Source organism: Leptonotus elevatus, chromosome 2 (assembly GCF_054856555.1).
Source record: "Leptonotus elevatus isolate MCC_2025b chromosome 2, RoL_Lele_1.0, whole genome shotgun sequence".
NCBI lineage: Eukaryota > Metazoa > Chordata > Actinopteri > Syngnathiformes > Syngnathidae > Leptonotus > Leptonotus elevatus.
The window spans coordinates 9,719,830-9,744,334 of record NC_141240.1 but is presented as its reverse complement, the minus strand read 5'-3'; the positions used below and the strand labels follow the sequence as shown (position 1 = coordinate 9,744,334).

At 37.0% G+C, this 24,505-nt stretch overlaps 1 protein-coding gene across 1 annotated transcript; it reads left to right on the top strand.

Annotated features, from left to right (window-relative positions):
• The first annotated feature begins 916 nt into the window (after positions 1 to 916).
• Positions 917 to 23,493, top strand: LOC147178366 (immunoglobulin-like and fibronectin type III domain-containing protein 1). The gene is made up of 26 exons (XM_086068797.1): positions 917 to 1,100; positions 3,426 to 3,483; positions 4,341 to 4,400; positions 6,284 to 6,406; positions 6,530 to 6,669; positions 6,758 to 6,857; positions 7,004 to 7,055; positions 7,497 to 7,650; positions 7,814 to 7,901; positions 9,416 to 9,688; positions 9,786 to 10,094; positions 10,642 to 10,728; positions 12,032 to 12,100; positions 12,304 to 12,408; positions 13,639 to 13,763; positions 15,467 to 15,608; positions 15,684 to 15,980; positions 16,089 to 16,385; positions 18,271 to 18,450; positions 18,528 to 18,656; positions 18,754 to 19,053; positions 20,309 to 20,394; positions 20,481 to 20,673; positions 20,761 to 21,057; positions 22,436 to 22,762; positions 23,348 to 23,493. Exons 2-26 carry the CDS (start codon positions 3,447 to 3,449, stop codon positions 23,350 to 23,352), a joined length of 3,975 nt encoding a protein of 1,324 aa, XP_085924923.1. The 5' UTR covers positions 917 to 1,100; positions 3,426 to 3,446; the 3' UTR covers positions 23,353 to 23,493.
• The last annotated feature ends 1,012 nt before the right edge of the window (positions 23,494 to 24,505 follow it).

Sequence of the window (24,505 nt, the reverse complement as noted above, 5' to 3'; positions counted from 1 at the left end):
GAAAAATTGATTCGGCAGTTGGCGACCGACAGGCTGAGAGATCGCACAGCCCCGGGCCATGTTGCTAATGTGTCAGAAAAACAAACAAGTTTCCAAGGAGAGGACATATCACAGGAATTAAATATAGTTGCCTCCCACCAAGAAATTTGATCGGCAACTGAAAAAACAAAGTCTTTGAATGAGCTGTCACCGTTGCTATAATCGGCGCTTTACATTTTACACGCAACACACACTGTATACACACAGTGTATTAGTATGTGGTGACTGTAGCAGCCATACTGGCACTTGACCTTGGGAACACAAATGCTGCTTTGTTCTTCATTTGATCTTTCCTTCCTGAAGTCACGAGAAGAGCTTCTCCCACATAAATGTCACAACCTTGATTATCTAATACATTGTAATACAAGACAAGGCTGTTAGAGCTTTGCGCAGAATGTCTGATCTTCCCTTGCAAGAGGACTGATTCGGGCTCCAACTGCGAATTTGTTTGAACATCATGCCACCTTGAAGTTGAATGAGGTGCAAGACATACAGCTGCATTCTATTATGAGTGCCGCAGTCCACACAAATAGCAGCAAGCGACGTGCACACGTGCCAAATTACCTGACAGTCACACGTCAAGGTCATTATCAACATTTTTCTTTTTTTGAAATGAACATACTACAGTCAAGCTGGAAATAACTGCCTGACCAAGATCATGCACATTTGACTATACTCTGAATTTATACTTGTGGCATCCCAACTCACTTCCACATAAACCAAATGAACCTTCCGGTCAACACGTGCGAGATGAGTCCACTTTCATCAGCGATTACAAACAAACCATACCACTAAGTCGTCATTAGTAGCCCTTCCTTCTCCTCCTCCGGCATTTTTATCCCTCCTTACCTCATCTGACAACCCCGCCCCACTCGCCCTTAATAACAAGTCACCCGCTCCGAGCATCACCAAGCCCAAACGGTGGACGCTTCTCCTTGACCAACTCACTTGGCGCTGGCTTGCAAAGTTGTTTTCCCAACGGATTTAACATCCAATAAGAACCGACAGGAAGAAGATCTTAGATCCCAGCTTTTTAGCCATCTCAGTGTCAGGCTCAGTGGGTGAGTGAATAAGCTCTAAGAAGGTAAACTGGCTGATTTTAAGCCAATCTTGCCTCTATTTATGGATATCTTGGTAGATTGTTGGTTTATGGTCAGATATAGTATGATGAGGAGGTTACAAAATCAGATCAATGGATGATTCTGCTGATTAGATGAGGATTAGTTATATGGTTTTTTTTTTGCATGCTGATACACACAGTAGGCCTACGTACATACTAGGTCATATCAGCTAGAAACTTGTTTTTTCTGTTTTGAGCAAAAATACTGTAAGTCAAAGTAAAGCCAAGGGATGTGGTTGATGCCATCTAAAGGACTGATTTGATACACTTCTACAACTGCCTTTATGTGGTTCCGTTGTTATATCAAAAATGTTCTCGCTATTTGATGATTTTCCCTCTTTACTGGCATTGTGAGATACCTGAATTGTGTTTGAAGAATGACAAAAATAATGCATCAGGTATGGAAAGCATATCTTACAGAGATGATGGGAGAAATTTAACATTGACAAAAATGGTTAGTGACATGCCAATATTAGTAGTGTGAAAGCATCTGGTAACTTAGTATGTGACTTCTTAGAATGGAATTCTCCAAGTGATAATAGTGTGCGGTCAGACTCTGTGTAACCACATGAGGTCAATCACGGGGTCGTAGCTAACTATAGCTGGAGAGGAGAGAGAAGACATTGCTCTCAAAGACTGCATTTTTATGGCCCGAGCAGCGTTGGCGCGCTGCCGCTGCGAGGACCTATTGTTTCTGTAGGAATTCTTCTTCTTCGTATTCTCCACAAATTATTGGATTTTTCAGACACTAAACGTGAACGCAAACTCACCAAACTTTACACACACATCGGGCCTGGCGAAATTTTTCTATTTTAAAGTCGCCATACGTGAATACAAAAAAATGGGTCTTTAGCATCTGTTAAATCTAGAATACGACAGACAGCATTGTTTGAACCTTGCATTTCCATTTAAAGTCATAAATAAATGATCATGTGATGTCTGGGGCTTGCGTCACATGGCGTACGTATAATGTGTATTAAAGGGACCAAACACTGCTCAATTACAAAGCCCTAAGTTAAACAAACACAAGATCTGTCTAAGTCAGTGGTATCAAACTCATTTCTGTCGTAGGCAATTTTGTAGTTACGGCTATACATGAAATACACAGCAAATCAATAGATTACTAGTTTTTAAATCAGAAGTCAAGGATAATAGTTTGTTCAATTATTGTTCAAGTTACTGGAAAATTAGTTTCAAAAAATGATTGTAAAAAATGGTTATTATTAGGGGTGTTAAAAAATTGAGATTGCGATATTGCAGCATACAATTCATATAACGATTTAATATGCAGCCGAATTAAACATACATGTTTGATGGAAATATTCAACAAAGCATCTTACTTAGGGTTAGGATTCACACGTTACGCATGGAAGAATGTTATAATGGAACATTAAGTCTTAATATTTTATTTCAATGCTGTTCAAACATGAAACAGATTGCAACCTGTTTGTTAAATACAGTGGCTCAGTTATAAGCCTGAAGTCCAGTTTCTTACAAATCTTACAGTGTACATGTACAAGTTCACTGATTAGGTTGTTTTTTGTTAACGTTTTTTATTGGGTTTAATCTGTATTGAATTGAATCGTGACCTATGAATCGTGATACAGATTGAATCGCTAGGTACTCGGCAATTCACACCCCTAGTTATTATAAATTACTCATGACAATTTTAATAATTTATTTTATGGAAGCTGACACAAATGACTTTCTTTCCCGGGCCACATAAAATGATGTGGCGGACCGCATTTGACCCCCGGGCCTTTAGTTCGAAACATATGGTCTATGTCATTCTGTCACACCATCCTACCTATTCTTGGGTAAGTACTTTTACCATTACAGTAGTTGTTAATATCAGAAGCGGCTGGTGGAGTATTTGCCGGAGTGGTGGGGGTGCGCCGCTATCTTAAAAAAAAGTTGTATTTCATTTTCAACATATAACAATCTATTATGGCAAGTTCCTGTCAAGCACTCAGATCAGCTGCAGTCTGACATTAAAAAATACATTTCACAGTAAATCCCTTTAAATGTTAATGGCTGAAGGTGATGGAATTCAGCACGGCAACGGTGCCCAATACACGTGTAATGCACAATTACCGACTGCGCATGTCACATTTTTAACGAGAGTCTATTGACAATGTTCTGTGTGCTCAAACCAGAAGTATATCATCGTTTGCGTTCTCACAGACAAAGGAATAAATTTACTTGTCAAAAGATGAAAAACAAAGTATGACTGAATTAGGTGAATTCTTTGTGGTCATTTTTACAGGTTTGGTCCAGTTTGGGCAAAATGTTGAAACGTTCAAAGGGCTCAGGACGCAAAGTCTGTAAGTATTGAAAGTCGTCTCCCCTGCTTAATTGTTTTGTTTGTTCTGTTCATTTCTGTTGGGTTAAGGTTTAGCAGTAAGTCATGCGGTGTTCATTTTGTTTATTTGGCTTCTTCATACTCACTTTAGCAACCAACATATTGATGTACACTAATCTCAAGGAGCAGTTTTCAGTTTTGGAATTTACATTTCAGAGATTGATCTGAAATTGTATTTGGCCATTTTAAACGTGAGGGATTTATTGAGCTGTTGTATTGGTAGTGAAACAGGAAGATACCCCATTTATGTAATAGGATTAGCTCAGAGATATGGAAATGTATCCGTGAGTCTGTAGATTAAATACAAACTCAACTCAAAGCCAAAATAACAGCCTCTCCATCCACATGACACTGAGTGGCGGCCCATCTGTGCTCCGTTTCACGTGAGTGTTGGCCAAGCTGGCAGGCTTTTCAGTTTTCAGCCAGTTTGGGCCAGCTGAGGGGAGTCATCACTCTCAAGCTTTCACAATAAACTGTCGATGAGAAGAAAACATCCGAGGATTAAGGTTGCCTGCCTACTGCTCTTTGCTTTGACCCCGCATCCCCCACAGTGCCTCCATTTGTTTAGGCCTCTCTGAGCTTTTCCACGTTATGCCTGACTGACTTCCACTTCCCGTCTCTCCACTCACACTGTATTTTACTATCACTGGCTCAGTCTATACATTTTCCTCCCAAGACAAAGTAGATCTGCAAGAATTCCCTTGTTTAATATCAATTTCCATAAATATGAGGAACACGTTTTATTCCACATACTGTACACATTGTTATACTATTGTAATGATATTATACTCATTTTATTGTGTGAATTATATTCCGTAGGTTTCTCCCTTGTTCACCAGTACATTCAACATTTCAATGAGAAAGCTGGCAACAAATCAGGTAAAACATACTCGACTATTGTATGAGAACAGTGTTGTTTTTGAAGGCTATAATCAGGGTTGGGTGGGTTACTTTTAAAATGTAATCCGTTACAGTTACAAGTAACCTGCTAAAAAATGTAGTTAGTAACGTAATCCAAGTACCATCATATTAAAGTAATGTAACTGGATTACTTTTAGATTACTCCAATATTGAGTATGCTCATGAAGACAAAATAAAAATAAATATCACCACAATATATATTCTATACAATGTGCCCTTGCTATTTGCGGGGGGTAATAGGGACCCGGGCAGCCTACAAATAGCAAAAATCCTTGTGTTATTAAAAAGCATGTAGGCTATTGATTGATTGATTGATTGATTGAAGGCCATATGCTGTTTTCGAACTGTCACTGAAAGCAACCACACCTCACAGATAGAAGGATGGATGGATGGATAGATGGATAGATGGATAGATGGATGGATAGCTAGATAGATAGATAGATAGATAGATAGATAGATAGATAGATAGATAGATAGATAGATAGATAGATAGATAGATAGATAGATAGATAGATAGATAGATAGATAGATAGATAGATAGATAGATAGATAGATAGATAGATAGTCATTCAATGAGGATGACGATGTGTGACATCAACCGCAAAATTAACTTTTATCCCATTCACAAGTTTAGACGTGTATATGTTTGGTATGATGTTTAAATAGTAAATTGGTGGGAGGAAGATTTGTTTGGAAGGTGTAACTCGCATTATGGTTGTAGGCTAGCGGGCTAGTTAGCAAGAAGCTATAGCGCGTAGCATGAGCTCAAACTTTCGCTCCGAGTAAGTTCCAGTGAATACCAGTCGCTATTTCCTCCTCCCGTCTGTGAAGCTTTTTCAAACTGCCCGCGTGTGGAGGACACGACTAGTCAGTTCGTTCGTTCCCACCTCCCCGACATGTAGCAACAGTTCCATTCACACGGGCGTGCACGTTCTCTCTCTCCCTCTGTCCTTCTCTCTCTCTCTCGCTCTGTCTCTCTCTCTCTCGCCCTCTTTCGCACTCTCTCTCATCGTAGAAAGTGTAATCCCTCGTAGTAATCCCAATTTTTTATAAATCTACCTGTAATCTGATTACATGTTTTTTTCCTGTAACTTTAATGGAATACATTTTTTTTGCAATCTGATTACGTAACGGCGGTACATGTATTCTGTTACTCCCCAAACCTGGCTATAATCACATACTTGACAATACACATAGAAGGATGCATTAGGAATATGGATTTCCCTGTCCACCTGTTGTCCAACTGAAGAAATGGAACCTAATTAACACAGCTGCTTCTTCAATTGTCTTGAGCAATTGTCATTTTCACAGTAAACATCAACTATTGAATTTTTGTTGATTAATGCTCTTCAAGCTGCTGCCCCCGCAACCCGACCTCGGATAAGAGGTAGAAGATGGATGGATGGATGCTCTTCAAGTCTTGCATGATTGATTCGAAATCCTAGTGATTACCAGTAAAAAAAAAAAAAAAGACCAAAAACAAGAGCAATTTTCATTTTGATAAACTTGTTTTCCTTCCTAGCATTTGGCCACCGGTTTCAACTAAACTAAACACAGAGAACAGAACAGATTTAATCTTGGGCCAATTTTTAACACCTACACACCCAATCCCTGAAACTCAAACCAACAGTAAACTCACATTAAACAAAACAAGAAAAGGACATTTAATTTTGCTGATGAACAACATGTAGTATAATTGGACTAGTATGGAATTATGATGCAAATGTATCCATTAACACACACAATGACTCGCTCAAAAAATAATCTGATGTCATGCTTTTGAATGTACACGTTTGGATGTGTTTGGATTCACATAATCATTTACTGCTGTCTTTGTTCAGCTGGTATCCGGAAAAGATCTAAAATTCCTGGAGTGGTCATCATACAAAACACAGTGAGCATACCAGAGGGGAAAAGCGTCCCAGATTTTAAACGTAAACTAAACCCAGCAAATGTCCAAGAAGGTGAGTTTCTTTATGTTCTAACAAAGTTGTTATTCACAGTAGCTCTCCAATGATAAACAGTAGCTACAGCTTGTTAGTGTGACAATAGAAAACAAAGACTCAACATTCTGACACATCCTTTAGGGAAATCAGCTATTTTCAAGGCTTTGGTAATAGGAGAGCCAAAACCTGAAGTGACATGGAAGAGAGTAAGAGGCAGCATTTTAGACAAGGAGAAATATCAGACTAAATACGATGAATCAACAGGGGAGTACATATTGGAGGTGAATAAAACATACAATTCAAAATAAAACCTCAAAAATGCAGTTTGTTTTTGTTTTTTGCTACATTACATTTTATGTGTTCCTCCAGGTCCGTGCAGTAACGAGTGCAGATGCAGATACATACAAATGCATTGCCGTGAATGAATATGGAAAAGCTATTTGCTCTTTAGCATTAAATCTGTCAGACCGTAAGTTACATAATGTATACATTTTCAAACATGTACATGCTTTGGGTTTTGCTTGTTTCTAATTATCTCCACCTACTAGACCTTTCCGTTCATATACAGAAACAATATACCTGCTTAAAATGTTTTGTTTGTTTTTTTGCTTCTAGTTGTAACCGATCCATCAGATTTCAGAAAATTGCTCAGAAAGACGAACACAAAGTAAGACTTCGTTAATGGTTTGTCAGAAAAGTTCCAGGACTTGCATCACAAAGGATGTATTTCAAATCCAAACTGCAAACTATTATCTGCAGTTACCCTTCATAATAATCCCCCTTGGGGGTCCAGCGCACATGCACTCCTGAAAGAATTCTTCCAGGATAACGTTTTCAAAAAGGGTCCCCTTGACGACCCACTTTGGCTTTGGAGAAGGGGGGAAAAAAAATAAAATAAAAAAATAAAATAAAAAAATAAACGGAGCCAGGATGGATTGTCTTTGCAGACATTGAAGATAATAAATCGTAGCTTGTAACTTAAATTTGTAATAATATGCAGTACCATTGGGACACCAGTCGTGGAACTTCTTACACACACAGTATGTGTACCCTTTTTTTTGGCAATAAAGTATCAGTGGTACAAATAACATTTTTCCATCACTTGTAGTCTTTTAGAGGAAAACCAGACAGAGAAAATCAAAGAAAGAGACGAGAGGTACAAGGACACACTGCAAAGGGACTATGGGGAGCTAGGCACAAAAGACATGCACTTGATGCACATGAAAATGGAGGAGAAGAGGCAGCAAGCGCTGAAATGTCAGGTATGAAATCAGTCACATTGCACACAAGCTGACCTCAAGTTCATTTGAGATTCAACCATGATGGTGCACTTTTTCCTCTCGAACATTTTTATTACCACTTAGTGTTAATGGTATTTATTATTTTATTCACCTTAGTGTGAGATTTTTATTTTGCCTCTAACAGAATGGAATGAGTCCCCCAGATGAAGACTTTGTAAAGAAAAATGGACTTGTAAGTGGTGGATGTGCAAAGGATGCTGAAAATCTCACAAGTATGTTAACAGTTTATGTGATAAGTTTGAGTTAATCATTATATTATAAAAACGAGTACAGTGGTCCCTCACAACTTCGCGTTTCACTTATTGCAGATTCACTGTATCACGGATTTGTATTTGGGTGCATTTATGCTGCTATTTTTGGCCTTTTTTTGTGTAAACGGCGGCCTTGTTGAAGTTAATTGCCTTCAATTTACTTGTTTGTCTATTTATCCTGCAGCGCACGGAGGTGGGTGATGGAGGAATGAGACACGTGCACTGGCCTTACTAACTGAGGGCTGCTCTAAAAATAGATCACCAGTGATGGGACACTGGACTTGCTAGAAGAAAAATGTTTCCATTTTTTTATTAATTTTTATTTGTTTTACTTATTATGGTACACGTTTTTTAATTTACCAAATATATATTTTGATAAAAATGTAATAGCTTGTGTTGAATGAAACAATCAGCTGTTTTTATTTACTCAAATATTACAAAAATAACTCATTATGGTAATTGACAGTATTAGCGGTTATTGGGGGTATTTTTTTTTTAACCAGCTTTACTTTGCGGAAATTCACCTTTCCACAAGTGAGGGAACACTGTACCTGTGTTTACTGATGACAACGATCATTTGTAATTTACTACAGTCTATACAGTGAGTTAGAATGTTCCCTCGTTAGTTCAACGTTGGACATGGACATGGACTCTAACTCATCACTGTGTCCATCATCACAAATTGGCATCGACAGGGGATGCATGTGAATTTTTGTGATGTTTTAAGTTAACTCATTCACTGCCATCGACGGCTATTGACGTTAAAAATTAATTTGAACTATTTCTATTAGTTTAACATTTTTTCCACTTTTGTCAACAAGAGTATGAAAACCTAGTTGTTTTTTTTGTAGATTTAGAACAGATTTATGATTAATTGTACGTTAACTATTGAAGTCAATAATTAATTACATTTAAAGAAGTTATTCACCTGCCGCGATTTTAAAAAAAGAAGAAAAGATGAATAAAAATTAGGAGCGTCGGGCGATTAATTTTTTTAATCATAATTAATTGCATGACTTCACAAGTTAACTCACAATTAATCACAAATTTTATATCTGTACTAAATGTACAGTAAAAAAATTCTAGGTTTTCATACTCTTGTTAACAAAAGTGGGAAAAAAATGAAATAGAAATAGTTAAAATGAATATTTGACATATATAACCGTCAATGGCAGTGAATGAGTTAAACAAGGACTTGAAATGATTACTCAATTATCAGAATAGTTGTTGATTAATTTTTGTAATTTATTAGTTGCTGATGTTTATATTTATTGTTGTACCTCTAATCCAAACCAGAACACGATCAACAGTGCGTGAGCGTCTCTCACCTAAAATACTTTTTTTTTTAATATACTGTATATAATTACAAAAATCTGATACCAAATCAGGTTTGACGGTGTGTGAGGCCGTCAAATATGTCCATCATGGGTAGCAAAACCAAATTTTGAATTGATTATTATGATGTATATTTTCAGTTCCCGGTCTGGACTTTGTTGTCAAACTTCAAGAGGCAGTAACAGAAGAAAAAGACACTGCACTGTTTGAATGTGTCCTGACCCACCCGGTGCCTAAAATCACATGGATGAGTAATGGCAATGTGCTGGAAGATAGTGGCAAATATCAAATCAGTGTGTCAGACCACAAAATGATCCACAGGTTGCTGATCCAAGACTGCTCAGACCAAGACAAAGGTGTCTATTCAGCTAATCTTGGTAGTGTCTCATGCAATGCTGCATTATATGTAGAAGGTAACTACTTCAACTAGAAATGTATTCAGTATTCACATGAACCATGATCATTTGTCTTAATTAAATGTGATTGTGCATATTGATGTTGTGCTTCAAGCTGACCTTGAGGCAGCTGGCAAGAAGAAAACAGGAGGAGCAGGGATCGACCTGGAGGAAGTGGTCAAGCGGCAGCAAATGAAAAACCAAGAAGAAATGGAGAAGCTTCTGGAAGCTGTCAAAGCAAAACATGACGCTGGGGAACTGACAGAGCAGATATTGTCCACTAACGGAATAGATGGAGAAATCAATTCCATGACTGGACCCGACAAAGACAGTGGGAATGACCTGCATAATGCAAACATTAATAGCAACATTCTCAAGTCAATGCTCAATGCATTCTCATCATCTGCACAGCAGGTGGTAGGTGGTAAGTACAATTTGAGATTACACTAAACTGATTGCCAATGTCATGGCTGAAGGTTTTTTTTCTTTTCCAGAAAACACAAAAAAAATTGAACCAAATACTGAACACATTATATTTATTAATAGACTTTATTCATAAAGGTAACAACATATCAAACAAGGACGTAGGATTTTTTTTTTTTACCAGAGTTGACCAGTAAAATGATGAGATCATTTAAGTGGGGAAAAAATATTTTAGGAAGGTGATATTTTATATCAGAAGTATTTTATTGCTTGTCAAAGTTTATTTTTTGACAAGTTTTCCCCCAAATAAGTCTGCCGAATGGCCACTTCAACCTGAGTAAAACGAACCAAGAATTTTGAAAATTACACATTTACTTAAAAAAAAATTCTACCAAGGTGGCAGCCGCTTAACACGTTGTAGCCCCCAGACATCTTAAAATATTGCCTCTAGTGACTATGATTTGATAGAATGACTTGGCATTATGAAGCAATATCATGACATCATCACAGCCTCATTGTCAATATGCTAACAACTTGTTGTTGCACAGATGGTTTGGGAACAGAAAAATCGGAGGTGACTGAGAGCAGCGATGCAGGAAACAAGCTGGAAGAAGAAACAGAGCATGCAGTACAAGGTAACCTATAGTATAGAAATCATTCTCAAAACGTTTACACCGTGTACCACCTGAGAAACTACTGATTGATCCAAGTACAACTACCATGATCAAGATGAAAATACAGCAGCATCGTAGGTCTGAATGTTATTAAAAACATTTCTATTGTAAGTCACTGTAACTTGCACAATTTGAACATTAACACTGTGCCTAAATATAGGACAATTGTGATAAAAAGTACAAAACTGAACTGAGCATAGGCAGTGGTTCTTTTGTATAACACTAGAGTGAGGCCAAAACTGCCAAAATTCAAAATAAATAAAAGAGAAAATAAAAACAGATATAAAAATATATATATTTTGAAAATAAAATTTAACAATATATAAATGGAATTAAAAACTACAAAAATATATATACAGTGTATATACATAAATAAATACATTTGTATTTATTTTTAATTATATTTTTTTATATCTGTTTTTATATTCACTTTTAGCCATTTATTTATTTATTTGGTCAAGTATTTATTTTTAATTTTGGCAGTTTTGGTCCATAATGCCAGGATGAAATGTTATTCAAATGAGGGGGCGGTCCTAAGCGTGTCTTGGGTTGGACTCCGCCGTTGCAAACTGCCTTTCATTGGTCGAGTTAGCGGCTCGGCGAAGAAAGAAGTCTCGTCGGCTTGCATAGGAGAGCTCCAGCAATGGACGACTATCTGGTCCACTGTCACCACAATTTGCGACTTGAGTTACTCGACAACAAGTCGAGGTGACAGTGGACCAGATAGTCGTCCATTGCTGGAGCTCTCCAATGCAAACTGGCGAGACTTCCTTGTTCGCCAAGCCGCTCACTCGACCAATGAAAGGTAGTTTGCAACGGTCCAAACCAAGACACGTTTAGGACCGCCCCCTTATTTAAATAACATTATTAAAAATGTAAAAATAAATAAATGACTAAATAAATAAATAAATGACTAAAAGTGACAATAAAAACGAATCTAAAAATACATATTTCAAAATTAAATACAAATGTATTTATTTATAATGCGTGTGTATATATATATATGTATATATATATATTTCTTCTTTTTTTTTCATTTATATATATATATTTTGATTTCATTTTCAAAATATACTTTTTTATATTTGTTTTTATTTTCACTTTTAGACATTTATCTATTTATTTATTTTGAATTTTGGTCTACTGGTACGATTACCAAATAATCACTGGCAGCCTATAGAAAATATATACAGTATTCATTGACGACAATGGTCCATTGTCATTGGGACTGACACTACCTTTGTGTTGTGGTTTTTTTGTGCAGAGCGCAGCGACACATGTGAAGATGAGTTAAATGAAATTAATACGAAGCTTACACTGAAAAAGAAAAAATGTAAGTTTGGTTGCACACTCAACTGATGATGATTCAAGTTTAAAAGCCTTTTTTAAACTGACATTATAGTGATTGCTGTATTGTATAATACTGTCAAATCCTAATTCATTTGTCTCAGAAGTACTCAATTGATAATTAAACTGTCTAGATTTCTGTATGTGGATGGAATATACCTTATAATACATTATGTTATGTCGCTACAGATGAAAGTTTATTTAATGAAGACAATGAAGCTGAAGAAGTGATTGGCCTTGCAACACAACCGAGACGAAAAAGAATCGGACCACTGATAGAAGACACAGTCATAGGTAAATATTCAATGAGCATTAAATGAGAAGGAAAAAAGGGCTTCAGTATATGTATTTGAGCATAGTTTTTTTTTTTCACTTAACCTTTTAAGCGGAGATTCAATGTACTTATCCATCATTCATATTCCATTTAACCGTATGTTAATATTTGAAAAAGTTTTTATAGAATAAGCACATATCTGTCAAGTACATTATTTTTCATATTTTCTCAGAAAACAGCGATCTAAACTTGTCGTGATAGAGAAAAACTGTGATCAGTTTTGAGTTCCACACCCACAAATTATTTAAGAATTTAAGTAAAAGCTGTCAGCCGTAATTCTACAAAAATTGTGTTCCTCTGTGTAATTCTTTAAGATTTCTACAGTGTCTGCAAATTGCTTGTATAAGGACTACAAGAATGGAGATTCACTTAAATGGTTACGGAAGCGTATTGCATTCACTTGAGAAAAAGAAAAAAAACTCCTGTTTTTCTGACAAATTTTTTGGGGGAGCTTTGTTTTGAGTATTTTTTCTTTTTTCTGTTTTACTAAACGTTTTTTTCCTGGCAAAAAAAATTCCGAAAAACAGGCTGCAAAAAAATATTCCGAAAAACAGGAGGAAAAAAATTAATAATAAACGGGGGGGGGGGGTGGGGGGGGGGGGTTGGGGGTTCCGAAAACAGAGCTGGTGTTCTGTTTTTCTGAGTATTTTTTATTTCTTTATTTTTTACCTCTGAACTCCAAGTGACTTGTTGCAGACACGCTAATAGTGGAAGCGGACACTTTCCCGCATATCTCCATATGCTATAAGATGGTCATGTTTACTTACTGGCTCTCAATAAAGGAATGAATGTGTATACTGTATTGTGGTTTGTTCTCTAATCTCTGAGGGAAAACCCTTTTTCTTTTAATATTCAGAAAAACAGAAAAAAAATATTCAGAAAAACTGAAAAATAATTATTTTATAAAACAGGGAAAAATTACTTAGAAAAAAATATTCAGAAAAACAAAAGGAAAATACTTTTTTTTTTTAAACAGAAACAATTTACTCAAAAAAACGGAAAAAAATATTCAATAAAACAGAAAAAAAAATACTCAAAAAAACAAACAGAGAAAAACAGGACTTTTTTTTCCCAAGTAAATGCAATACGCTTCCGTAAATAGTGGCCAAACACACAGATCCACATAACTTTTTTTTTTTGTTATGTCCCATATTCCTTGACTAAATGTTGTTGTTTTTTACATTTACTAGATCCAGGGGTTCAATTCATCTGGGGATTGTCTGACATTAATGCAATCATCGGTGAGAATGCAGAGCTAACTTGTAAACTCAGCAAGGAAGACTACGAGGGAGTCTGGTTCCGAGACGGCGAAAAGGTCAGGCATATGGTCTAACGTTTTATGTTAAGCATTGTCTAGATTAACTTCTTGTCTCTGCCAGTAGAATGCATGAGAAAAATAGAGATTAGAGAAGATACATATCATTCAGCCTACAGGGCTCTATTTTCTGAGACTGGCGCATGTACGCTTGGCGTTTGAACTTTAAAAAATGTTGTCTTTGTAGTGTATTCTATTAAAAATAGGTTGAATAGTGGGGGTGTAAAAATCTCCAATTAAGACAATTCGATACGCATCTCAATACATGGCTTGCGATCTGATACGTTTGATTAAGTAGGATTACGATTCGGTGCAATGATTATTTGATTATTCGACAACTAGTCACTTGCCAAATTCATTTATAGTTATTTTGATACTGCATTAATCGCTTGAATATCTTGATTAAATATAAATGATCTAAATCTCATTATTTGCACATCTGCAAACATTTGCTTTTATTTTGGAAAACAGTGATCAGCATTTTTGCATATGAAATGCTCAAACATGTTACAGGCCCAATTAGTAGGTATTAGTCTTTCAAAATGCTATTTTAACATGCATCTGCCTAATGAAATACAACACTTGTGAGTATCGATACCAGGTATCGGTGCCAATACCAACATTATTTTAAGGTTCTTTAATGTTTAGGTAATGTTGTTTTTTGAAAATGTATTAGAGTATGATTTTCATTCAATATATTTCAATAAATTTCAATGTAATCATCACACAATGCACTTATTTTCCTATATTCAAGCACAGTGTTAATGTTTGTTGCAGAATACAATAATAGATACTAGTTTATTTTTGGACTATATCCTCTACCTCGTTTTTGTATTCAGACCAGAAAAGTCCTACAACTACAACTACAACTACAACGTCCGAGATTCTTCGGAATTGGGTTTGTACATCAAACAAGAATGGGAAATAATACCAAATACAAAGCTTCAACAATTAGTGTCCTCACTTCTTATCCATGGTATACCACAACCCAAATCTGAAACGGCAGTTATGGCACTTTCAAGATTGAGTAAGCACGGCAATAAGACACAAAAGAGCAGTCACATGTAGCGTCTAATTTATGTATCATGTTTAGATGTGAATACCTGTGAATAAAAATTGAAATGTTGATGTTTTAGTTAATTGCAACCTGATCATCCTGGAAAGGGGATTACCACATTTGCGGTCCCTTTTCAAGGTTTCTCCTTTTTCCCCTGATGTTTTTTTTTCTTTTTTTTCCCTTGCCCTCTTGTGGTTCGATCAGGGGATGTCGTTAATACTGTATTTGTCAACTGCGGGCATGTAAAGTCCTTTGCGACTCTTGTGTGATTAAGGGCTATATAAATAAACTTGCCTAATACATACATTTTGTCATATCAACCCAATGTTTATTGTCTAAGTGAGGGGCTGATGTGAAATGAAACTATAAAAAAAAAAAATCACAGTTAGGTCAAAAGTAATCCAACTATGGATCAAAAATGGATCGGTCCACTTTATGGGTCAATTTGATCCATCTTTTTGGGTTGTTTTATATGAAATGACCCAATTTTTTTACCCAAGTAAAGTATCTGACTAATATTTATGAGTTGTTTTACACTAAAAGACCCATTTTTTTTACTCTAAGTAGAGGGTCGGTCCATTTTTGACCCATTAGTTGAGTTATTATATACACACAAGATTTGCCTAAATGTCATCTTTCCTTTCAGATCATCACTGATGACACATTTATGATATCCAAAGATGGTGCAATTCATAAATTGCTCATATTGAAATGCCAGGAGGAGCACTCTGGGAAATACCGTTTTGAGGCGGACAATCGCAAGACAGAGGCAGTGGTCAACGTCAAAGGTTTGATGACTCGTCATCAAAACAACAATCAAATTTGGTAACGATCTGTTGTAATACTTCTTTTTTTTTTTTCAGATCCACCGAGGTTTGACCCAGAAGACCTCAGTGCATTCACAGAGCCTTTGAGAATTAAAGTAGGGCATAACGCCGTCTTTAAACTAAATTTCCTTGGCTTCGAGCCCATTAAGATCCAATGGTACAGAGAGGGAGAGGAGCTCCATGATGACGCCAGCAGCACCAGGGTAGATAAATCAACCAATCACAGCCGCCTGCTGCTGAGCAGATGCCAGAGAAGGGACTCGGGAGAGATCAAGCTCAAGCTCAAGAATGAGCATGGCACCACTGAGGCAATAACACAACTCATTGTGCTTGGTGAGCCAATGATTCAGTCAAACACATTACACACGTCGATCAATTTTTCTTTACAGTTTGACACGTAGAACAAACAGTTCAAATAACTTGCCACTTGGTTTGATTCAGACAAACCTACTACCCCACTGGGTCCTGCAGAGATAACACTTAGCTCAGCGACGTGCATCGAATTTAAGTGGAGGCCTCCAAAGGATGACGGCGGCTCGCCTGTGATGAATTACATCATGGAGCGACAACAGATTGGGAGAAACACTTGGAAGAAAATTGGAGAGATTCCGGGCGTGCCCTTCTACCGCGACACAGACGTGGACCGCGGACGCAAGTACTGCTACCGAATCCGAGCTTTGACCTCAGAGGGTGTGAGCGAAGTGATGGAGACTGAAGACCTGCAAGCTGGCATACTGGGTGAGGTTAGGCTTCATAGAGTGACAAACTTTCCCGTCTACAAATATGGTCTACTGACTGCACATAAATAAATACAAAATAATCCTGTAAAGAGTCATGAAAAAGTCCGTCAGAAGGTGTAGAAAAGGCGAACAAGTTTAAAAAGTTGAGTGCAAACAATCAGAGCATGCAGGAGCGCTGCTAGGATGTGTTGGATGTATCCCAAAAATTATCTTTGGTGCTCTTCAGTGGAGGGATCCGCAAAGCATTTCCAAAAAAGAGAGAAAACACTGAGGCACTCAAAAGGCGTTCGAAGTAAAAGGCCTTTATTGCCACATGGCCATTTGATTAAAAAATCGCCAGCGTGTTTCGGCATTGGTAGACCTTTGTCAGGTCAAGCTGAAAAGGACTGTCATACAACTACTTATATAGGAGTTAGTCACATGTTCACAGTGGGCTGGGCACACAGTCAGCTGGTACTCATCATCCAATCAGCAAGCAAAGACCAGCAAAAAAATGAAATACAATTTACAATATACAATTATTTACAATGTCTCTTTCAGAGGAGATCTTAAAGAAAAGGAATGAAATCCAGTTCACCATTTAGATCAGGAAAATTGCTGGCTCTTAAAGTGTAGATCCAAAAAGACTCCCTCTGCAGGAGTCTTTTTAATCTACAGTATCTCCTCCCCTTAAAGACTCGGGTATATGCTCTATATCGTAGGTTTTTAAAGTTGTATTGCAATAATTGCAATATTATTATATAATGCAGTGCCATAGGGTATAGAGCATTGCCAGTTCTTATGGCTTATAAGGTCTATAAGACTGGATCTACACTTTAAGAGCCACCAAGATTCCTGGTTTTAATGGTGAACTGGATTTCATTCCTTTTCTTTAAGATCTCCTCTGAAAAGACATTGTAAATAATTGTATATTGTAAATCGTATATTGTGTTTCTTTTTTTTTTAGTAGTGACTTTTAAAAGTATTGCTAATTGTTGATGAGTACCAGCTGACTGTGTGCCCAGCCCACTGTGAACATGTGACTAACTCCTATATAAGTAGTTGTATGACAGTCCTTTTCAGTTTGCCCTGACAAAGGTTGAAACGTGTTGGCAAATTTTTTAATCAACTGGCCATGTGGCAATAAAGGCTTTTTACATCAAACATCTTTGAGTGCCTCAGTGTTTTCTCTTTTTTTTTAAAGTTCCCTTGAGGGCTGATTACTCATGAGTACTTTTGAACATTTTCAACATATACATTTACTATCGATATTAGACATAAAGTTAAGTAGGGTTGAGCTAAAGGTCAAATGAAAAAAGGCATGCAAATGCTGCGCAGCGTATCAAAATGCAGAGCTGCTAACTAACTAGCTGAGGTAGTTTGACAACACTTACCAATAATTTGAATGACTCTCCCGTTTTCAAGGGTGTTACAGTATGGTGACACATAATCAATCAAAATCAATTTGGCCATCTAGTACTAACAGAGAAAGGGCAATCTTCACAGTGAGGAACAGAGAACGCAGTGTTGTTGTGTTTTTTTTTTAGATTGGACCTCGACAGCATAGCAGCACCCTCTGCTGCCGAACAAGGTCATTACATCAAGCATTCCTCTTTTGTCTTTTTTTGTCGCCTCACTGCTAAGGGCTTTCTATTTTCGCCAAATGTGACTGATATGACAGCTGGTGATGCTACAAGTCACAGTTGAATGAACATGCTTATGTGAGAATGTGACCTATTTCCGAAATGGTGCGATCAGAAGAACTGGAATGTATTGCATGCATGGATAAATGGTTTACCACAAATGACACAAAAAAGTATTTTGTACTCTAATACTCATAATATTCTAATACTAATAATTTACTCAATATGTCTTTTTTTTCCCCCTTCGCTAAATACTTCCAGCATTCCCTAGCGCCCCTGCACCTCCAAAGGTGGTCAGTGCCTTTGATGACTGCATCAACCTTTCTTGGACTGCACCAAGTAATACGGGAGGCTCACAAATTATTGGCTACATTGTAGAAAAACGCAAAAAAGGAAGTAATCTCTGGAATGGGGTCAATGCATTAAATGAGCCAATAAAAGGTTTGTTTTCATGTTTCATTGTTCAATGTTTTTTTTTTTTTGTAAAGCTTACCTTAACAGCGTTGTTGTATTTCCAGAGAAGAAATGTGCAGTGAAGGATGTTGTGACAGGTTTGGAATATGAATTCAGAGTTTTGGCTGTGAACCTTTCGGGACCTGGGGAATTCAGCAACCCATGTGACTTTGTTTTTGCACGGGATCCTAAAAGTAAGTGTAGCAGTTGAAATGAATCGTAAACTTCCAAATGTTCATGTTGCTCTGTCATTTGTTTTAACTAAAATGATTTGTTTCTTATTATCCTCAGAGCCTCCTGGTAAAGTTATCGGCTTAAAAGTGACAGAAACTTCTTACAACCACTTTGTTTTGACCTGGACCAAACCTCAGGACAAACCTGACATACAGGATGAAGCTAAAGGATATTTTGTCGAGATAAGGAACGCGCAGTGCCTGGACTGGTCGCGAAGCTTCACCATCACCACCACACACACTGTAAAAAGCTTGAGGGCAATGGATATGTACTGGGTTCGAGTCATTGCAACCAATGACGGAGGAGAGGGCCAAACTGAGGAGCTGCCCAACTATGTCCTTGCAATGCCGCCCCTGGGTATTTTTCACTCATACTTGATTTTCATTTAGAAATACAATTTCTTGATGATTATTTATGATGATGGCTAATTATTTTATATATTTTAATATTTCCATGATGGACTGTATGATTTGTTTGCTTATTGTTAAACTTTCCCCAGATTTCCACACAACAAGTCAGATTTTATTACCATATCTGACTTGTTGTGTGGAAATCTGGGGAAACGTATATTAAACAAATACCGGCCCGGTTTTCAAACTGCCAAAAAAGAGCCATAAGAATTATTAATCGATCAAAATATGCAGAACCAACACATTCACTATTTATTAAATTAAATACAATGAAAATGTACGACTTAGTTGAGTTTAAAATAGCACAAATAATATATAAAGCATACACAATCTACTCTGCCACAGTACTCAGAAGCTATTTGGAATTAGAGAGAGTCCTTATGACATAAGGGATACAAGTGTCTACAAAAAAAAATCTAAACAAGAACAAATTTCTGTAAGAGGTGTCAATTTGTGGAATAATTTTGGTACCGACTTGAAAAGATGCAAGTCACTTGCTGAGTTTAAAAAATGTTTAAAAGCAAAGTTCAAGAAAATTATTTAAATCAAATTTGAGCTGGCAAAACAGCAGAAATTAGGTCATTTCTTTCGATGTATCAGTATGAGTGTAATGAAAATTGTATGTGTGAATATGAGGATGAATTATTATGGTGTATGCCTATGAATTAAATGTAATATGCTAATGGAAAATGTACGTACATGTCAAAGTGCAGTTGTACACACGAACAGGTTTATATATTTTCTTTCATTGAAATATATCAACCTATTATCGTATCTATTGAAATAAGTCAAAACATAAGAGGGAGGACTTGATAAGTCTTTAACTTCTTCGTACTCCCTTTTTTTTGCATGTCAATTATTTTCCTTTTTCTTCCCTGCCTTCTTTTTTACTTCAACTTAAATTTTATACTTGTAATGTGTTTATGTTTTTCTATGTTTGTAGAAACATACAAAAAAAAAACTTTAAAAAAACAACAACATAAACTTCACAATGTCAACTTACAGGTAGAACATAAGAACTAAATAAAATGACTGAACATTTGCAAGCCATATTTTAGCTATAGTTTAGTAAACTACACCATTTTTGTCTGTCGTTACAAATATTGGCTCATTAAATGACCAAAAGTACAAAAGGTTTGTTGTTGTGAACCCTGCTTCAATGAGAGTGACATGTTATTTCTTATCTTTCAATATATTTTTAGTGAGACCAAAGTTCACAAACAAAAAGATGAAAACCTTCATGGTGGTGAGGGCAGGAAACACCGTCAGGGTGACCATAAACTTTGAGGTGAGATTCAATCTTTTAGCATTGACTTTGAAAATCTAAGTCAACATAACATTCTGGGATGTCATTCCTCATGGCACTTTTCATAGGCTTCCCCACCACCTGATAGCATGTGGCTCAAAGACAACGGGCCTGTGCCAAAGCGAGTCACAGTGACTAACTCAGACGGCACTTCGCAGATCTTGATCCCTTCGTCAGAGCGCTCAGATTCTGGAATCTACTCCATTTTGCTGAAAAATTTGGCAGGACAGGAGACCTTCAGTACAGAAGTTAGGGTCACAGGTAAAAATGCTCATGCTGTAAGGCAGCACATAGACAGCCCTTCTAATAAACATCCATTGAAGTTGATATGTCAAACTGTGCTTGCAGATGATCCGAGGCCTCCCGGGCCAGTGGAAATAGAAGAAAACGTGCCTGGTACGGTACAAGTGTCTTGGCAACCTTCTCCTGACGAGAAGCTTGATGATCGGCTGCATTACACAATTTCCAAATTGGACTCGACCAAACACACGTGGACCGCAGTGGCCGACAGACTCTTCAATAACAAGTTCACTGTTTGCAATATCATGCACGGGAGGGAATACCATTTTCGGGTCTACGCCAAGAACGACATGGGTGTGTCCGCACCATCTGAGTCACCCACCTGGGCGGTGGGGAAAAAGAAAGGTCTGTGTATCATACAACCAGATGGCCGCTAAAACCTCGCATAGTCTTCGTTTGGCTTTGGTAAATTATTTGTTTTTTGTGCTCAGGCCAACGCCATGGCTGACATAATAATAATAATATAGCATTTTTGAGCCAAAGAACAACATTGAAGTGAGGGGAGGAGCTTCTTTTAGACCGGACATAGCCTTGTCTAACCAAATAAAAGTGCTTTATCACCATTTGGGTATCTTTAGGAGAGTATCTCTGGGGGCGGCGTGGCTCAGTGGTAGAGTGGTCGTCTCCCAACCCAGGGGTTGTGGGTTTGATCCAATGCCATTCTGACCACGTTGAAGTATACTTGAACAAGATACTGAACCCCCAGTTGCTCTTGATGTTGCGTCATCAGTCGGTGAATGAGTAGTACAATGTAAAACGCTTTGAGGGCCTTATAAGGTGAAAAAGGGCTATATAAATAAAGTACCATGTAATTCACAAATATTTGCTATTTGAAGCAGGTTTCCATTCCTGTTCCCTGCAAATAACAAGGGTTCACTGTATCTCTAATTTTTTTTTTCTATACTAGCAAAAAGACTGATACCAAGAAAAAAGATCATGCTTTTTATTGGGATTTTTTTGAATTTGTATTGCTTATATATATATATATATATATATATATATATATATATATATATATATATATATAAACTGTTTTACACAAGCCACACATAAATCAAATAACCTTGTATCTCCAAAATAGTTACTTTTCAGGAGACCACCAAAACAGCATGTTTGTTCAAACCATTAATCATCAAAGAGAGCGAGCCATTTCCAAAACTCTAGATTGGTCAATAAGTCATAAAAATGACACAAATATGTGGACTGACCAAAAGTATACATTTACAAAAATATTTATTTTCCAAATTGTGCCTTATGAGGTTTCAGCCCGACGCCAGCTGAAAATATTTCTGTTTAGATACTAGGCACAGCAAAGCAGATCAATCAGGTCATTTTTGTGAGCAAATGTCATGTATATGCTCAAACTTGATTTAAAACATAATTGACATAGACCTGCCCACATTCACTTTGCTGTTCCTGTCTGTTTCCATGGCTGAGGAAGACACAGAGAGATGGCAGAGTCCAAAAGCGAAACTCTAACAAAGTTCATTTGCATCCACACTAATTATTTACATACTATAGTATGTATTCATTTATTATTGATTGTATAATAAAAATCTGTACTAAATATAAAAATACATTTTGCATATTTATTTGTATGGAAAAAATAGTTAAATGCCATCTGGTGAATCTAGCAGGACACTCTGCTACTAAATTGCCACATCACAAACAACAGCTCAAAGCTTGAGTTCATGTAATCATACACAAAACCTTCCTTTTGCAGAAAAGCTTTCGCTGACTTTACCGAACAGAGAAGAACGCGACCTGCGATGTTCTCCGGACTTCATCGTACCATTGAAGTTGCACGCGGCGCCAAAAGGCTATGAATGCTACATGAGCTGCGCTGTGACAGGAAACCCCAAACCTCGAATCACGTGGTACCGAGATCACGTCAACCTGAACACAAACACCAACTATTACATCTCAAACACCTGTGGAGTTTGCTCCATGTTGATCCTCAGCGTTAGCCCTAAAGATGTGGGAAAGTACACAGTCACAGCAGAGAACGCCCTGGGCCGATCGGAATGTTCCACCATGCTCAGTGTCAGAGGTGAGGGGTGCACTTGACCTTTTAATTAAATACATACAAATAGGTTTCTGAAGTGCCTGCCTACCCATAAAATGTGGAATTAAGTCATTTCCCCCAAAAAAAATCTGTCAGCAAGGGGCTTGGGTAATCTAAATAATACCATGCACACAGAGAGTTTCTCCACCATTGGCTAGCCAGTTAAGATGGCCGAGGAGGTGCCATTTAGAAGTGACAGTCGGACTACATTAAAACACTATCATGTCAAAGCCAAAAAGCTAAGCAGCAATGCAATGGTTCTCGATGCACAATTAGCAACAGCACTATAAGTGTGATCTTCTGACATACGGAATTGTTTCAGGAAGTTGTTAACAGGTTCATCTTTTTGGGGTTTTGGTGATGTGTCTTCTCTGTGTGCCACATGCACAGATTGGTACAAAAATTGACAAGTATAATTTGGCAGGTGGATGAGGTGTTACTTCCACAAGATTTTGCTGTCTTTATCGGCTCTGGTGTATTCTTCAAAAGTAAAATCTAGATGAGTTAAGCAGTGGCTTATTATTTGGGACTAATTAATTAATGCAACATGCTTGTCTGTCTCCCATACAGAGTGAAGAATCGGAGAAACACCAGGATTGTTTTGAGGATTTCTCTCTCTCTCTCTCTCTCTCTCTCTCTCTCTTTCTTTCTTCCTTTCTTTCTAGCGCTCTCAAGATGCCTTTGTTGTTGTAGTTATGCTGCTTGGATATAATCCCTCAGTTACATGACATAATTTGTTGGTTTGTTACAAAACCTGAAATAAATGGTTTTTTTGTCAACATTTTGTGTAGTGATTTTATTTTATTTTATCTGATTTGCAGCAGATTTTGTGGCAATTGTACATGATTAGAATACAGTGAGAGCAATTGGGTAATCAATGCCATTTGCAGTCCTGGGAAATAATATCCACAAATGCACGAAAAAAATAAACTGTAAAATATATACTGTACATTAATCTGATTGCATATTTAATAAATGCATCAATATATATAAATATAATTTAAAATAAATTTAAAATCGCTGTCTGGTCATGTTACCACAGTTTTTTTTTAATACAACTGTAAAATCACTATAATTTAAAAACTTATTAGCATAAAGACAATATATTTCATGTATTTGCTACTTCTATGCTATAAATACTTAATAAGAAAGATTACTCCTGTTACTTTCAGTCGGTTACTTAAATGAGGTGTTTCATTATAATAAAATACCGCTGTAATAAGGTTGCTTGACATACAACAGACAAATACACAATTTAAGTAGGCCTACTTCAATAAGAGAGACGGAGGGGGGGGGGGGGGGGGCACACACAGAGGGAGACAGAGAGAGAAACAGATTTAAGTGCATTTAGAGAGAGTTACAACAAGAAAATTCGGTAACCTTGCCTGCAAGCTGAATTCTCGTGGTAGGCTATTTGTGAGTTCTCAAACACCCGAAAAAACAGGGTATGATTGTGGAAAACTCCTTTGAGTGATATGTGGCTCTTGCGAGGTCACTGATTCGGTGGAACGTTCCATACATTTCAGGCAGTAGCTCTTGGTCAATAGAGGGCACTACGGCACCGCCACATGACTGGCAATGGCTGTCACATTATTTTCTTTGAAAAAATCATATTATTATTATTATTATTATTATTATTATTATTATTATTATTATTATTATTATTATTATTATTATTATTAATAATAATAATAATATTTAAAAATGTATTTAGATCTATACAAACAT

Coding starts and splice junctions, on each gene's coding strand:
- LOC147178366 (XM_086068797.1), top strand. CDS start 3,447: ATGTTGAAACGTTCAAAGGGCTCAGGACGCAAAGTCT. Junction 6,858..7,003: donor AGCATTAAATCTGTCAGACC/GTAAGTTACATA, acceptor TTTTGCTTCTAG/TTGTAACCGATCCATCAGAT. Junction 12,101..12,303: donor TACACTGAAAAAGAAAAAAT/GTAAGTTTGGTT, acceptor ATGTCGCTACAG/ATGAAAGTTTATTTAATGAA.